Here is a 16,260-nt window from a genome sequence, read left to right on the forward strand (position 1 = left end):
AGATAAATAGTAGGATCTAGGTCTTGTATTTTTTGGTGTTTCAGTTACTTTTGACCGTTTTTTGTTCTAATGAGTCTATATGAATAAGAGAGAGAGATTCTGTTGTAAAATGGTGTTCTTGTGATTCTCAGTGACTCTGCAAGTAGTGTATGTACTGTGGTACAGAGAGAGCAAATACTTGCCAAACTGGGTGAGAAAATTGATGGCATTGTGTAGCAACTGAAATAAAAAGTCCATTTCAGGATATGATTTGAAGAAGAAACTTTTAAGGGCTATATGTGGTATTATTATTAATGTCTTGATTTTGACATGTTTAACATACAGCTATTTTTTAAAAGTCCTATATTACATGGAAGCTTGTCTCGTCCATTTCCATAATTCAGGAATTTTCCTTTTTGAAAAGAAAAAATAAACATAGTTCAAAAAACACAGTCCTCTTTAAATTCCCTTTTCTTTTTGCAGCAGATGGAATGCAAGCAAAACCAGAGATAAGATCTTCTCTGAAGAATGTGAAAAAAGATACAGGAAAACCAGAGAAACTTAAATATAAGCCACTCACTGGGAAGGTGTTTTACCTCGATATTCCATCAAATGTGATTTCTGAAAAAATAGGAAAGGACCTCAAAGAGCTAGGAGGGGTAAGTTAATGAGCAGAGACCTTTGTGAAACTAGGAAGAAAATCTGCACATGTGGAATGCCTTTTCCATGTTCTTTGTGACTGCATTTTAATGTTATTTGTATTTTATATGTGATGGGATTTTATTTTTTTATGTTTGTCTTAATGTTTACTATGAACAACTAGCTTATCAGCAAATTATTTTGTGTTTTTTGCTAGAAGCTGCTTTGCTAATTGTAACAATAGTGTTTATTATAAAGGTTTATTTTCAGTTGATCATTCATTTGCTTAAAATTGTATCCAAAATTAGTAAGTTTCATTATTTGAGGTGATTTTTTTCTGCTGCTTCTGACTATATTGACACATTTACATGTTACAACTAAAGTTGTTCAGCTGAACCTGAAAGAGATTAGAGGAAGTGTTTTGCATATGCTTACTAAAGTTTTTTGAACTATGTTTATTTTTTCTTTTCAAAAAAAAGTTACTAAGCACAGAGTATTAATGAGTATTTTTAAATACTCGTATTTAAATAATAAATTTTATAAGCATTTTAATAATTTTTTTTTTTCCCCTAATTCCCTCTTCTGTATGGAAGAAACACTTTGATACAAGCAAGTACAGCATATCATAGTAACACACAAGCAATGTAATTGCTTAGTCCACTTTAAAGTTGAATATTTTAAATTAGCGTAGAGGAATTTTGGCAGTTGAAGTATTAAACATCCTTTAACCACGGAAGCAAAGGGATCTGCTTAAATTGCTAGCTATTCTGAACGTTGCTTTGGCAATACTTCTTTCACCTCAGAGGAGCGCTGAGCAGTTTTAAGAAACTGACTTGTAAATCAAGATGCTGTCTGAAATTACAGTAGAGGCAAGGAATAGCAATAACATGGTTTCAAGATAAATGCATCTCTTTACATTTAGCATTAAATGAGTGCATTCTATCTTTTGTCTTTCTCTCTAAAACAATTTTGGGGATTCATGTGTGAAAGGTAAGATTGCAAATCAAAGACTGAAAAGGAAGTTTTTCTGTTTTATTCTGAGGAGTATATGCCTAAATCTGAGGTGCCCAGCACCCTCAAGATCAACTACCACATGTGTTTTGTTGTTACTTGTGTGGAGTGCACTCAAAAGTGCCTCCCTCCGTATGTCCCATTTCTGTAAAAGGTACATAGAGCAGAATTGGAAGGCACAGTTTCAAGCTTGCTGCCTGGCAATTTGTGCTTTCCATACTGATTAGTGGAGAAGAGGAAAATATTTTAAGCTACATAAACTGGCAAGAAATAACAAGACAAATAGAGCTGATAATCACACAACAGTTGGTAACGAAAGACTGGAGGAGCAAAATAGAAGAGAATGAGCATAGGATAACCACAGATTTTGTCTTGCTGAGTATGAAAATACTATGAATCTACTCAAGTCTTCTACATTTTTGAGAAGTGCTATGAATACTGTAGGTGTGAAACATGGTAACTATCCTGAAATTTTAATTTTTCTGCTGGTTCTAAACTCAGTGAATTTATAGCTTCTTGCAAATTGTAAATTACATTTGCATACACATGTCTTTAAGTTTATCTGAACACTTCTGTGTAATTTCTGTTACATAAAATTATATAAACTGTGATTTTCCCTGAATTATTCTGTTATTTTTCAGTGTAGTGTTTGAATTCTTCTATTTGAAAGTATTACAGCTAGATAGCTCAAAGAATGATAATAATCGAAACAAAGCAAAGTTCTTTTGATAGAGATTACAAAATTAAGAAAGTGAAATTAGAATTTGTGACTGGTAAGATGCTACTACAGTTCAATTGTAACTGTCATCCAGATCTTTAGAAAATACCTTCTTGTTAATTCAATGTTTTTGAACTTAATTTTTCTGGAAGTTCTGTCACTCTTCTTTAAAGTATGCAATGTAAAATTGAGTTACTGATTTATTGTCCTGAAATAATTACTTGCTTTATATCTTTATATTTAGAGAGTGGAGAGTTTTCTTAGTAAAGATATCAGCTATCTGGTGTCTAATAAAAAGGAGGCAAAATTTGCACCAACTCTTGGTCAGATTTCTCCTGTTCCTAGCCCAGAATCTGCATGTAATGGAGGAAATAGTTCACCTCATCCTAGCAACCGAAAAGATCGACATGACGGAAGTTCATTTAAGATAGTAGATACAGTAAGTTTCTTAGTAATAATACTGCAAATCAGGTACAACCCATGGGATATGCTCTTACAATTTTTCTCCTATTTTGTTTCCTAAAGATGGCAACAGTTCCTTGGGTGAATAAGATTGGGGGTTTTTTTAATTTTTTTTTTTTTTTAGCAGGTCAAACATACTTTTAGACTAGTTCAGGCTAACTTGTTAAACTTAACTAACTTGAACTAATTAAGCAAAATTTCAAAAACTAATTAAAAAAAAGGAGCCTTTTCTGCAAGTAAGCAGACTACACTAAAATCTGTTCTAATATAGTATTCCTGACTTACAATTAAACATTGACATTGTTATGTTTGACAGCTGGATCAATATGGATAGGCTTGCGATGGCATCCAATGGTTCCTGTCTCTTTAGCAACACAGCCTATTAATATCTGGCTGCTGTGATGTTGTTAATGCAAATATCTACAGAAGCACTCTTTGATAGTAGTTCAAGGAAATACTTAAAATTGAACATTATGAATATTAAGTTTTTCTGAGCTCTTTCTTAGAGGATCTTATTAATTGCAACAGTTAATATCTGAATTTGTGCAGATTTATGTGAGGTTTCTTACGTAGGCAAGTCTTGCATCCTTTCAAAATACAGTTGGAAACAAATAGCTGTACTATATACATGGTACTTATTTAGAAACATGACTGCAAGCCAGTCCTTGGGCTGGTCTTTGCATTGCATAGATGAGATCGCCTCATTTTGCAAATAACCTGGATAGGTAAAGGCATGCTTATTATGAATAAACAGCATACAGTACAAAAGGAGATGCACTGGTGATAGAAAAGGTGGGGATAAGACAGAGGCTGTGATTATATTCATAACAGTTAGCTTAATTTGGCACAAGTCCAGCTGATGAAACCTCATCGTTTGGCATGTGCCACTGGCTGCTTATTCCCACCATCTTTGTTGTTCCAGCACTAACATCGCTTCAGCCATGCAGTGATCTGCTTTGGCTGAAAACGATTACTTCTTGTCTTGGTTTTTTTTTCTTTCCCCACCCTTCCTTCCCCCAGACTGTATCAACCGTAACCTTGTGGGGAAGATGCGAATTAATGAAAAATACCAGTACAGTGAACAGGAGACTGTCATAGCTAAAATACATATTTGTTAGCAACAATGTAAATTGTCTTACCTTTTGTTTTTTTCAAATGAGTTCTAATTTGCTACAAACGTGTTTCTGTTTTAATATAGGTACGTATGAGCAGAGGAAAATCCTTAGTAGAAAAAGCAATCAAAGAGCAGGTAAGCCAAGTAATCAATGAATTTGTGCTTAAGAAACTTTGGTTTTGCTCTTCTAGAAAACAAGCAGTAGTAAGAGTGGTCTTAGTGGTGTAAGAGATAAGTCCCTCATGGAACGCTCAGGCAGAAGTCAAGGAATCGTCCTAAGTAAAACTGTCAGGTCATGCTTTCTGGGTACTTCTTGAAGAATTGGAAGTCTGTGGAGTCTTATGACCAGTATTATAATTTATCAGGATTGCTAATATAGCTAGCATTTGAGAGATGCTCGTGAAGTTAAAGTAAATATATAAATTCACTGTCTTCAAATCTTACCATAAAATGTGACGACAGAGAACAGTTTTGGCTTTACGAAAGGTTAAATATAATCTTTTGATGGTGAAGTGCTGTGACATGGAGATGGAAGAGTCCGTTGAGGAGAGCGATGGTCTTTTGGCAAGAAGCAAAGCATCTGCACTTTGATCTCAGCTTTCATATTACATGTTGTAATATGTTTGTAATTATTTTACATAGTTACCATATATTGCTTAAAATTATTAATATAATTTCTCATTTGCAGGACTTAATCCCCTCTGGTAGTATACTATCCAATGCTTTGAGTTGGGGAGTGAAGATACTTCATATTGATGGTAAATATTTGTGTTTCATGAAGTCTAACTTGAACTTGTAACACTCATTTAATTATTCTTTTTTTGAATTCAAAATACTAAAAATGACAAATTTTTAGTATGACAAAATGACAAAATGACAAAAACATACAAAAATAAGCTCAGCTGAGTATAATTCTGCCTCTTTTTGCCAGATGTTAAGAATTACATTGAACAAAAGAAAAAGGAGCTCTACCTAATCAAAAGAGTAGGCAGTTCTTTTAAAGATGTGGTAAGTGGCTCTTTGCCGTTTGTAAAAATGCCATTTGTTTCATTAACTGAGAAAACACAGGTGTACTAAATACTACCTACTGTGAAGTTTACAGATTTTATTTTAATGAAGTCTTGCTCATGTTCAGTTTTTCACAGACCAGTATGTTTTATGAACTGATTTAAAAACGGTTTTTGAAAAGTAGAAGGTATTAGCTATACATTTCAGCATTATTAAAAAATAAATTCCATAGTAGCATTGATTAAATAATGTGTAGACCTTTGCTCTTGCAAAGGATATCTCAGAATCGGAAGTACTGAACTGTCTGAAATTTCCATTCTGCCTGCCTCAAAAATAATAAATAATTAAAAAAAAACGTAGGTTGGTTTTAGTATGATGTAGATTGTGGTTAAGTTGCCTTGTGTAATTTTCCCTATGACACAGTAATTAGAAACCCTTTCCTTTTGATGGGCCCTTTTGAAGAATCACAGTTACATTTCCTGAAGAAGCTGTGTCTAGGGAGTCTGCGTCTGTTGCTCAACTGTGCATCTTTTCCTTCCTAGTCTTGTAAAGAACTAGCATAAAGCATCTTTGAGCTATTCTGCCAATAATGTGCAGTTGGCATGTGAAAATTCTGATTTCTCCAGATTTTAGTGTATAATATAGTGAGACACTGAAACCGTTTTAGCTGCTTGTGTGCTCCATTTGCAGTTGCTCTGTAATTTAAATTAAACAGATGAAGTGGTACAGTTATCTAGTCCAGGCAGGGGTCTGTGATAAGTAAATGGAAACGTACCATGTAGTGTATGTTACGTTGTTTTGGAATGCAATATTCGCTAATTATTGAGGCCACATGAAATCCTCTGCTAAATCATCAGTATATCGGTGTTCATGGATAGCAGGCTGGGGTTTTTTTGCAAGTAGTATAAAATATAAGTTTGTACCTTTACTAGAATCAATTGCAGCTAACAGCTGATGCTTGAATGTAGACTTTACTCTTTTCTGAAGACAAAAATACTCCTTTTAATTTTAATCTTCATTGCTTAAAAAAAAAAAAAACACCAACCTGTGTAAATGCATTCAAACGAGAAAAATTATTTTAATTGGAGAATGTTGCTATCTGCAGTTCTTTGTGGCATTTTACAGCTTGTAGTTAATTAGCATTTATAAAGTGTTGTAAAAATGTTATCCGTGTTTAAGAATCAACTTTCAACCATGGCAAGGTATTTTGGGGGAGGGGAGAGAGTCAGTGAATGGGTTTACCTGTGTGGGTTTGTTGTTTGGTTTTGGTTTTAGGAAAAATAAATTGAAACGTTCTCAAGGAGAACACTTTTTTGTGGTGTAGAAATAAATATTTCTTTGGGAAATATGTCACCATATTTCTGAAGTACTAATGAGCTTAGTTTCCTGCAAAATTTATCGTGACTGTGTATGAAGTCATGATTAATACAGGGAGACCTTCACAACTTAAAATTACCTACAGCTAAATCTTTATTAAAGTGCAATATAATATTCACCGGGATTTTATACCTTCTGTCTTATTTTCAATAGGGAAAACAAGTTAATGCTCCGAAGTCAAGAAGTAAGTATTTCAATATTTGTAGAGTTTTTTGTTTTGCCTTACATTCTGAATGCTTAAAAATGTACTACAGTTCTCATCTGGTCAAGTGTGGTGCTGTATTCTAATTTGTATGTCTAAGAAAAGCATGTAGAAAAACTTCATGGAAATCAAGAGTTTGTCAAAACGTACATAATGAGATCTAAAATAATGTCTGCTTATTTATTCAGCCACTGGAGTAACTTGCTGAATGAAGAAAAGTATTTCTCTCGTAATTTCCTTTTGTCCCCCTTTCGCAGGTAGACTGAAAAATCCATTTGTCAAGGTGGAAGATAGAAGTCGGTAAGTGTTCTCTTCATGCATTCAATAATGTGGTTCTCAAACTTAGTAATTCAGAAACATTTAGTGTGCCTTGAGGAAGTGGCCTTCAGATTTCCATTTCCTTCCGCTTCCTGACTTTAGATGCCAGGCATACTGTCCTCTTATAATAAGATACAAAATTTTCATCTCTGTATGTTCTGGGTAGGTACCTGCGTTTAGCCACTGAATGAGATTGAGCAGGTAGTAGTATAGTAGGGAATATTTGCAGTAGGTAATGGAAGTGGAAAGTTAATATGTAGCTCCAGTTTGTAGACCATGAGAGTGGGTTCTTTGCGCTACTTTCTGCCAAATGCCATATGAATGAAAAGGAAACCTGGAAGCTTTGAACCTTGACATCTTTTCTTAGATGCAAATACTATAGCCCGAAAGGCTTTGTATACTAAATTCCAGTCCTGTAGTCCCAACTCAATAACATTCATCTCCTGCAGAGACTGTTTAGATGTAAGGAAAGGGAAGTTGTTATAGTTAAAATCATCCCTTGAAATTAGGTTTAATTTCCTGTTCAATCATTTCTTTTTAAAAGGAAAAAAAAGCTATTAATTTGATTTCAATATCCACAGTAGCATGAAATCTGATATTTTCAGCCTTTAAAATGTTCACATCTTTCTGGTCCTGTAATTGATCAGACCTGGTTGTGTAAGGAAATACTGGTTTGCCAGAAGTTGAGAGAACAATGAGTTATAAAAAATGCAGTTCTGCACAGCATGTTTTGTACCTTTATATTCTTAACTAACTTCTGCCTTGTGATGATCTTTATAAGCTCCAAATTCTTTGACCTCATTTTTTGGTACTTTCCTGAATTAAAAAAAGAGATCTAAACCTGGTCTTACACCAAGTTGGTGTAATAGGTATGAGGGACATGAGGGTAGTGGAGAGAATTGGACAAACGGTTCTAAGTACAAGAAATTCATATATAAATATGTGAGAATTTGACTTCTGAATGTAGCCGTGTACCAAACACCTGAAACACTTTTAAATGTTTATGTAACGTAAACAATGTTTTTTAATGTTTAAATGTTTATGCAACATAAGTAACAGTTCAGAAGCAGAGCAAGATGCTTAGCTGTCCCTATTATGCAGACTTGCTCTTTTTCTTCTGCCTGGGTAGCTTATAATAGTAATGTGGGGAAAAAAATCAGACTGAACTCTGGCATCAGCATTTCAGTCAAATGATTCAGTGTGTGAACTTCTGGCATGCCCTATTTTAAAGATTTTTAATATATTCAGAGCAATGGTACAGTTGCTAGTTCTGTATCTTTCTAAGTACAGTGCTGTACAGGAAAATTATCTTTCTGGAAAACGAAAAGGTCAGTTTTGTATTTTGAATGGTGACTTGATTAAAATTTGTCAAAAAGGAAGAAAATGGTAAAATGAAAAAAAAAATTCATTGGATGTTAGGAACTGCTATAGCTACTTCTCAGGAACACAGATGCACCATCATCCAAATTGTTCTTAGTTTTATTGGTTACCCAACCCCCCCCAACAATAAATAGGCATGAAAGCCATACCCCAGGGAATGTGTAAGACAGCTATGGAAGCTTAAGGTAAATCTATTTTGAGAAAGTATCAAGTTTATAGGGAGGAAGGAGTGACTTATTCTGGGATATTTATCATTCTGTGTATGTTATATGTAAAAGAGAAACACTTTTTCAAGATTTTTGACCCAATTGTAATTTGTGCTATAAATTCCTTTTTCCATTTCTGATGGTTCTAATGCACTTGTTTTGTCTAATACAGCCGCTACCGACCGTTTTATCTGCAGTTACCCAGTTTTCCAGTTCTGAACTACTGTGTTCCAAAACCATATAGCCCATTTGAGGTGGATAAGAAGCATCCTCCTGGTCAAAAGCAAACTCAGTCTAAGCAAAGGTTTGTTGAAAACTTCTTGTTGAGGTGTGGATAGAGGAGAGGGCGGTTCTCTAAAATAATTCTAAAGTAATTGTTTTCTGAAGTAATTGCTCTGCTTCTAATTTTGTGTGATATTTAATACTAATAGCCATGTCTTAGCTGATATATTTGCTGCACTGTAACTGTTGGTGTCTGTCTGTCTTTCTGTACCCTCTTTATCCTGTCTTTAGTCCTTTTTTTGGACATAGAGATGCGTACATCCAAAAATGCGGCCTTCTCCTATCACTGTGGGTCAGCATAAGATATTTTTTTCTTTTCTGCCACTGGTTTCTTCTTTGTCCTCATCTTGGATGCCATCCAGTAAGTATTTTACAGGAAGTGGATTTCTTGAAACTTCTTTTGATATTTGTCAGTATAATGCTAAAGTAGGCAGTTAAAAATTTTTAGAACAGTGATATTCAGTCACAGTGCAAAATCACTGTTGATAAGGAGTGCACATTGTTGATAAAGTCTAATTTACAGAAATTATACTGCAAATACTGCTTCAACTCTTCAGAGATGAAAAGCGGATGCCAACTTCCCAGTAGGATTGCAGCTGGTCTTGCAGCAAGTGTTTATATGATACATTTTGACATTTAGGCTCTATTTGAGCACTCCAGATGCAGTTAGGACTTTTGGTAAATCAATTTTATGAGTACTTAGGAGTCTTAATTATCTGGTTTTTTTGGTGAATCAAACTATTGTTTTGAATTTCTTCTACCTAGCGTATCTGCAGTATTAATGATTGTTTCATTGACTTCTAAAATTGATTCACGTGAGAGACTGAAGATACTTAGGTGAAAGGTAGCTTTGCTATATGTGGAACTTCCTGTGTCTAGTAACTTTTGCTGCTTTTCTGTCCTCAGGGTCTAAGACTTATTTAGGTTTGATACTTGTTTTCTTTATAAAATAGCTTCTTTGCTGTTCATGTTCTGCCCAGTCTTCACCATTTATTGTATTGCTGGAGGTTTTCAGCTGATGTTGCCATGATTAAATTTTTTTTTTTCTTAATTGCAGTGAATGTAGCAGTATGAAAAAGCAAAGCAGCTTGCTGGAGGTTTTCAGCTGATGTTGCCATGATTAAATTTTTTTTTTCTTAATTGCAGTGAATGTAGCAGTATGAAAAAGCAAAGCAGCTAGAATTGCAGCCTTGCAGTAATAAGGCAATTTCTGATGGTGTCTCTTCAGAGGGGGTTAGAAAGGCCCATTCTTTTTAAAGCATTGGGGGAAAAAAAAAAAGGCAATATTCTTTTCATTTATATGGATTAAGGAATATGATATATTAAAAATTCCAGCAGTTATGTCCTATTTAATCTTTCAGGTTGGCACATGCCAAAGAGATACTTAAGTGGGAGATTATTTTGTACTCGGCAGGTAAATGTGAGGAATGTCAGTTTCAGGAGAGAGAAGGGGGAGTGCCCACTTGTCTACATGCTTCTGCATCAGGCAAGACCTGCAGACATTATTCAATCTTCAAATAATAAATGCAGTTGCTTATATCCTGCTTTACTGGTTCTCTGTGATTTTTACAGTTCTGAAGAGGGAAGGTGAAAAGGCTAGTGTAATAGTAAAAGTACGTAGTTAGGTGGAGCCTATCCTGTGGAACCCAACAAATGCTGGGGCAGGTGTTACCAATTTAGACTTGTTGATTGAAAGTGATTCTTGAAAAAGGTGTACACTTATTATGCTGAGCAGTACATTGCTTTGTAAGTTAGAGATTTTTTGGGACAGGTTTTTTGATGTAAAGTCCTGAGCTTAGATCTATGCAGCTACTTGGTAAAGTCTGTCAGAATGATTTTTGGCTAGACAGGGAGATGGCACTATTCCTCTGAAGTAAAAGGGAAGTAGAGAGAGATGGTTTTGCTTTACTGCTAGCATATCATCCTTAGGTGGTTTAATAGTGAATTGCAGCAAACAGTAGCTCTCCCCAGATGAGGACTCTGAAGGTCATGGAGCAGCTATTGAAAACCTCTTCGTGTTTTAATCTCCAGGAAGAACTTGAGGTTCACTTCCTCCTATTTCCACTTAGCCTGTACCTAGAAAAACAGGACAAAATGGCATTTGGTCAGCCATATTCAAAAGCTACATATAACCAACAAATAATCCTGTTCTTTGCTTTTACCAAAGAATGAGAGTTCATCTGGTAGACCAAATGTTTTTGCTGTGTGTTTTCTTGGCATCAAAAGTACTGACAGTCGATGAGATGTTAGAGGACTTCTTTTTTTCTTTTTTTCTAATTTTGATTTTATCAAACCTCCTTTTCCTTTATCATCTATGCACAGAGATTTCAATATATCCTTTGACTTGTCAAGTGAGATTTTTTTGTTTAGTAATTTTGCATTGTTTATTCTGAGTCAGTGATAGTAGTACATCTGTACTAACCTGGATGTTTTATGCTTACATACAGTTCCACTGGGTCTACCTGTCTTGTTGCAGTAAATCTTTTTTTTAATTAATGCATAATTTTTCTCTTTGTTTTTCCTAAGCATTGACTAACATAATATAAATAGTTTGGGGGGAAATAAAGAGATCTTTTTCTTCAAATTAAGGGAAAAAGAGTGAACATGCTGTGAGAGGCAAGTATAGAGCTCAGCTCCATATTTGAGATTCATTAATATGTCTTTTCTGTTAACAGAAACAAAATAAATAGTGACAAGGACTGTGGAACTCCTCCTGTTCAGCTCCCTCAGAAGGACAAAAAAAAGAGAGGATATTGTGAATGTTGTGGGAAGAAATACGAAGATCTACAAACAGTATGTGAAATGTCAAGTATATGCTTTGATACAGTCATATCTCTTAAGTGTGGTATCAACAATGGTTTCTACTTGCCAGTTCAATGTATTTTTTTGTCTTAAAAGATTTCTGTATATATCTCCTAAAAAGCAGCAAGCGGGTATTTTTTTTCCCATGTAGGTTTTAATTATTGATTGCTGCCTCTATGGTAGCTGAAGGAACTAATAGTTCATGTCTCAGAGACATTGGTAATAAATTAATGATACTTACTTACTGCTCCATATCATACTGTTGACTTGTATATTCATGTCTGTAGTATGATATTTGTTTCATATTTTTTCTTTAATTCCAGCATCTTGAAAGTGAACAGCACCGAAATTTTGCACAAAGCACACAATATCAAGTTGTTGATGATATAATCTCAAAGTTGGTTTATGAGTTTGTTGAATACAAAGATGATGTAAAAAACATAAAAAGGTAAGTCACCTTTTTACCTAAATTTTAAAGTTTCTGTGAGTTAAGGCATTGAACATAAAGATACTTAGTTCTGAAATTCTGGATCTGGTACAGAATAAATTTGTATTTTCCAGTCTGAAATAAATCACTGAAATTTGCAGTGCAGTTTCACCTGGCAAATCAGTTCTATAAAGCAGGAATTGGGGGTGGGGCAGGAACCCAAATAAAAAAATTAAAAGTGCAGATGGCATCACAGGAAAACGAGATGGAAAGGAATTGCCAAAAGTTGTCCTACCTATCCTTGAACTTCAGAAAAGCAAGATCTACTGTACTAAAATATTACTGACAGAAGGACAGCAATGTCTGGACATTTTGCTCTAAAAACTTTCTGATATTTTTAGTAGCCTGTGATACCCTCCTCAGACAATCTGATATCCTTACCAGTGGAAAAACTTTTCCTAGTCTAATCTGTATCTTCCTATCTCTACTCTAAGCCTCTTAGCTTCTGTCCTGCCTGTGCTGGACAAAAAAAGCAGATTTTCCTTTCTTCTTCGTAGCTCAAAAGCTTAAATGGGAGAGAAGGACTTGTTTCATGTCTTGGACTGTAGGCACCAGTGTCTTCATTACTTGGAACGGTAACTCATTCAAGATTGCTCTGATTTGTTTGCAAATGAGTCAGGAGATAAGGAATAACTTTCTCATTTCTTTTAAAAAAAAAAAAAAAGTATTGAAGAAGTAAAGATATTCTTAGTGAAATCAAAGAAATGCAAATAGAGTCAAACAACTGATATCCTAATGAAGGCAAGCCTTTATTCCTTTTGTGATTTAAAAATACTGAGTGGTTAGGTTTGAAATACTATGTCAAGAAAAGCCTATATAATTATGCTAATTTTGTGTGTATGTAGCATAGAATATTTGTAAGTATTTATAGTCATTGCGTTACATTCATTAGCTTCTTTTGTTCTTAATACCACTGTGAATTTAGATTTACTGAAATACTAGACTGCTTACTTTGTGTATTTTTGAAACAATTTTATGAGCTGTAGAAATCAATAAGAAAACATCAAATTCAAATATAAGGCACTCTGTTCCTGTAGAAATAGTGTGTTGCTACCCTAAATATCCTTCCTTTTAACGTAGAAACAAAAATTACTTTGTCAGTTCAGTTGCTTTTCTAAAAGCAGTTGCATATGGAGTTATGTTACCCACGTTTCTTTCAAGTGTGTGTTAATAATTTTAAAAAATTTCATTATAGGACAAAATGTAGTACAGGATATTTTTCTCCTATTACTGGAAAGATAACTAGACCAGATGAGCTGAAAGAAAAACTGAAAAAGCAACGCATTTCATTGAGAAGTTACTCATGGAAGGATACGGCAATGCGGACACTCAAACTGGATCACCAGCCTGCAGAAGTACAGCCAAATTCTGTGCCAATACCTACCCCTATTTCTGGATCTGTCTGTTCAGTTCTGTATTGTCACCTGTCACAACCTTCAGAACTAAAAGGTAAGATCAGAAATAATGATGAAAATATCAAAACTGATTGCTCCTGTGCTGCAAACTTAAGAGAGACTGTTGTATCATCAAATTTCATACAACCACCCCCTCAGAAAGATGACAAAGCAGGCACGGAGAACTTGTCTCGAGTTTATGAGCCATTCAGTAAAGAAATACTGGAACCAGAAGTAAATAAAAAGGATATACAGTGTTTTCAGGAAGGCATGTATACTTTATATTCTCATACTCAAGTTACAGATTTTAGTGAAAAAGACAAAAACCTATCACAGCCAAAACGAAAATTAAATAATGCAGTAGTTCTACCAGCAAAGTGTTTGAAAAAAACAGATGCCAATCCTACATTTGTCAAGAAACATCATGATTTGTGTGATAATCATCAACAGATGCAGCACAATGTAGTTCTGGAGGCTGGGGTATCTGATACTGCTATAAACAAAGAACTTAATGAATTGGCTGCCAGCACTGCACATAGTTCACCGTCTGGAAAGCTGCGCAGAAAAGTGAAGCTTTACTTGGGAAGAAATAAAAGAAACCTGGAAACAGAATATGGAGTTATGCGTAAAGTATACGGATGGACTGTCTGTTCCTGAAGAGAAGATCGTGTAGCTCACCAGTGCATTCCCTACTGGAATTATTTCAGAAAGTGAAATAAACTCAGAATCTGGAGGTTTTTTAGGTTACACTGAGAACAAAGGTTCAACTAGCATAAAAGATACATGGGAAGGGCAGAATACAAATGTTACGTGGTCATTATTTTCCTCTTCATGCTCATTCCCGTTTGTTGGATTTTAATGCTGCTTTATTTAATATAATGATTTTCAAATAAACTTGCAAATTTAAGATTTTATTCATGGAAACTTTAATTGCTGTATTATATGTACAGATGGTTTGGTTTTCAAATTTTTTAATGCAAAAACTTCTGTATATGTAAATATGAAAAATAAAACTAAGGTGTGGGTTTTTTTTTCTTAAAAGGTACTGCTTTATCACAGCTAGCACAAGGCTCTGACCCCAGATTTGGGGTTAAATTAATTGCTAGGCAACCAGTAAGCATGATGTAGCTGCATTTGGATACAGTCATTTTCTAAAATCATTGATTATGGTATGTTCTAAATAACCATATTATAAATAACCGGATGTTCCATTGTAAACAAGGCAGTCCATTACTTACGCACTACTGATGTTTTGTGGAGATTTGGTTGCTTCCCTTCCTATTTCTTCTGCTGCTGCTTTATTAGAGAATGGGGTGGGTGGGGGAAGGTTCTGAATTCTGCTGAAATTGTCTCGGGGAACCTATGTAATCACAAAGAAATAGGAGTAGGAAAGCATGTATTATATTCACTACTCTGACTAAAACCAGCTGTATTGTACATTTCAGCCAATAGGAAAGCAGTAGATGTATACTTTAATTTTTCTTTAAAAAAAACCCCAAACACAACAATAACAGAGCAACAACGATGATAACAAAAGAGCCAATAGGTTTCTGATTGACTCAGGTAATTTGTTTGATTTTTCTTTCGGAGTAGCCAGCCTGTCTGGCTAGCTTACTTAGAGGCAGAGTGAAAGACACAAGTGAGAACTGGGAAGACTTTTTTTAATAGTTCGAATCTTTAACAGAGCCGATCTCTTTCAGAATTTCCATATCTGTCAATCAGTGCAGGGCATGAGTATAGAATTACAGTGGAGGTAATTGCAAAGCTTTATTAATAAATGTAAGTGCCTTAAGGTCATATAAGAGATCTAAACTAGCAGAAATTACTCATTAATTTTTGCATAAATTGTTTGCATTTTCATCTCTTGCCCATTTAATATTTTCACACCTACTCTGTCAGTGTTCTTACGGTTAAAGTGCTTTCAGTTGGTGCGTACTATTGTCTGTCCTTTCTAGGATATTTTCTACAAGGGGTAGGTAAAGATTCTTGGTGTGCAGGAATGGGTGAGGAAAATGACATAAAATTGTTTTCCTTTAAAGAGCATGTGAATTGGAAGCTTAATGATGAATGTAGCTGCTTGGGGCGTTGCTGTCACCTTAAAGGTGACACTATGTAATTGCCTGTACAGTCAGATAAGAACTGCTTTTGGTCTCTCCATCTTACTGGTCGCTTCTGGCTTGATCTATAGTTTCTTCTGATCTGGATTCACATCAAGAAAATTATATAGAAAGCCATTACAGAAATGAGCAAAATTAACATTTTAAAAAGGAGTTGATCTTGAATATGTATGTCTATATATATTTTGCCTGTAATTTACCAATGCATAGTTTTAGGAATGGGGTTTTAAAGTAGAACATTGAAGCAATTACTTTGTTCTTCATTTTGAGTGACACCTTAATGATAGAAGGATTGCTCTGATTCAATGGATGCGATCTATTTTAGGAACAAGTCTTTGTCCATTTTTCTTCTCTTGAGAATTTTTGTTTGGTTTTGGTTGGTTTGGTGTGGTGTTTTGTTGGGGTTGGTTTTTTTGGTGTGGAGGTTTTGTTTGTTTTTTTTTTTTTTAGTTTTTGGTTCAGTACTAAACTCAAGTCTAAGAAAAATTTGCGTTTTTCCCCTAATACACTGCAGTGATCTGTCAGTGGGTATCTCTTGCGGACGTTTCCCTCATATCCTCGAGACACGTACTCTGCGTAGTCGGTGTGATGGCCTCCATCCGACGGGAATGTATATGCATGGTTATTTATATACATAAAGATTATTGCAATAGTTCAATGTTAAGGGGAGAGGTAGTCAACGTTAGTAAATCTACTCATCAGATAGTGTCTTGCATATTATATGATTAGATGCAATATTAGAACATGATAGCTCATTGGGCAGT

The 16,260-nt window shown here is 34.8% G+C and overlaps 1 protein-coding gene across 1 annotated transcript; it reads left to right on the forward strand.

Moving 5' to 3' along the window:
* Nucleotides 1–470: 470 nt before the first annotated feature.
* On the forward strand, nucleotides 471–14,238 carry LOC104072266 (protein DBF4 homolog A-like). The gene is given in 14 exon segments (XM_009573351.1): nucleotides 471–638; nucleotides 2,592–2,786; nucleotides 4,008–4,058; nucleotides 4,612–4,681; nucleotides 4,855–4,931; nucleotides 6,462–6,492; nucleotides 6,765–6,810; nucleotides 8,587–8,718; nucleotides 11,372–11,489; nucleotides 11,822–11,946; nucleotides 13,181–13,972; nucleotides 13,974–14,042; nucleotides 14,044–14,084; nucleotides 14,087–14,238. Coding segments are annotated over 14 exon segments (2,067 nt in total).
* The last annotated feature ends 2,022 nt before the right edge of the window (nucleotides 14,239–16,260 follow it).

The sequence above is a fragment of the Fulmarus glacialis genome, unplaced genomic scaffold (assembly GCF_000690835.1).
Source record: "Fulmarus glacialis isolate BGI_N327 unplaced genomic scaffold, ASM69083v1 scaffold8832, whole genome shotgun sequence".
In the NCBI taxonomy this organism is placed as follows: domain Eukaryota; kingdom Metazoa; phylum Chordata; class Aves; order Procellariiformes; family Procellariidae; genus Fulmarus; species Fulmarus glacialis.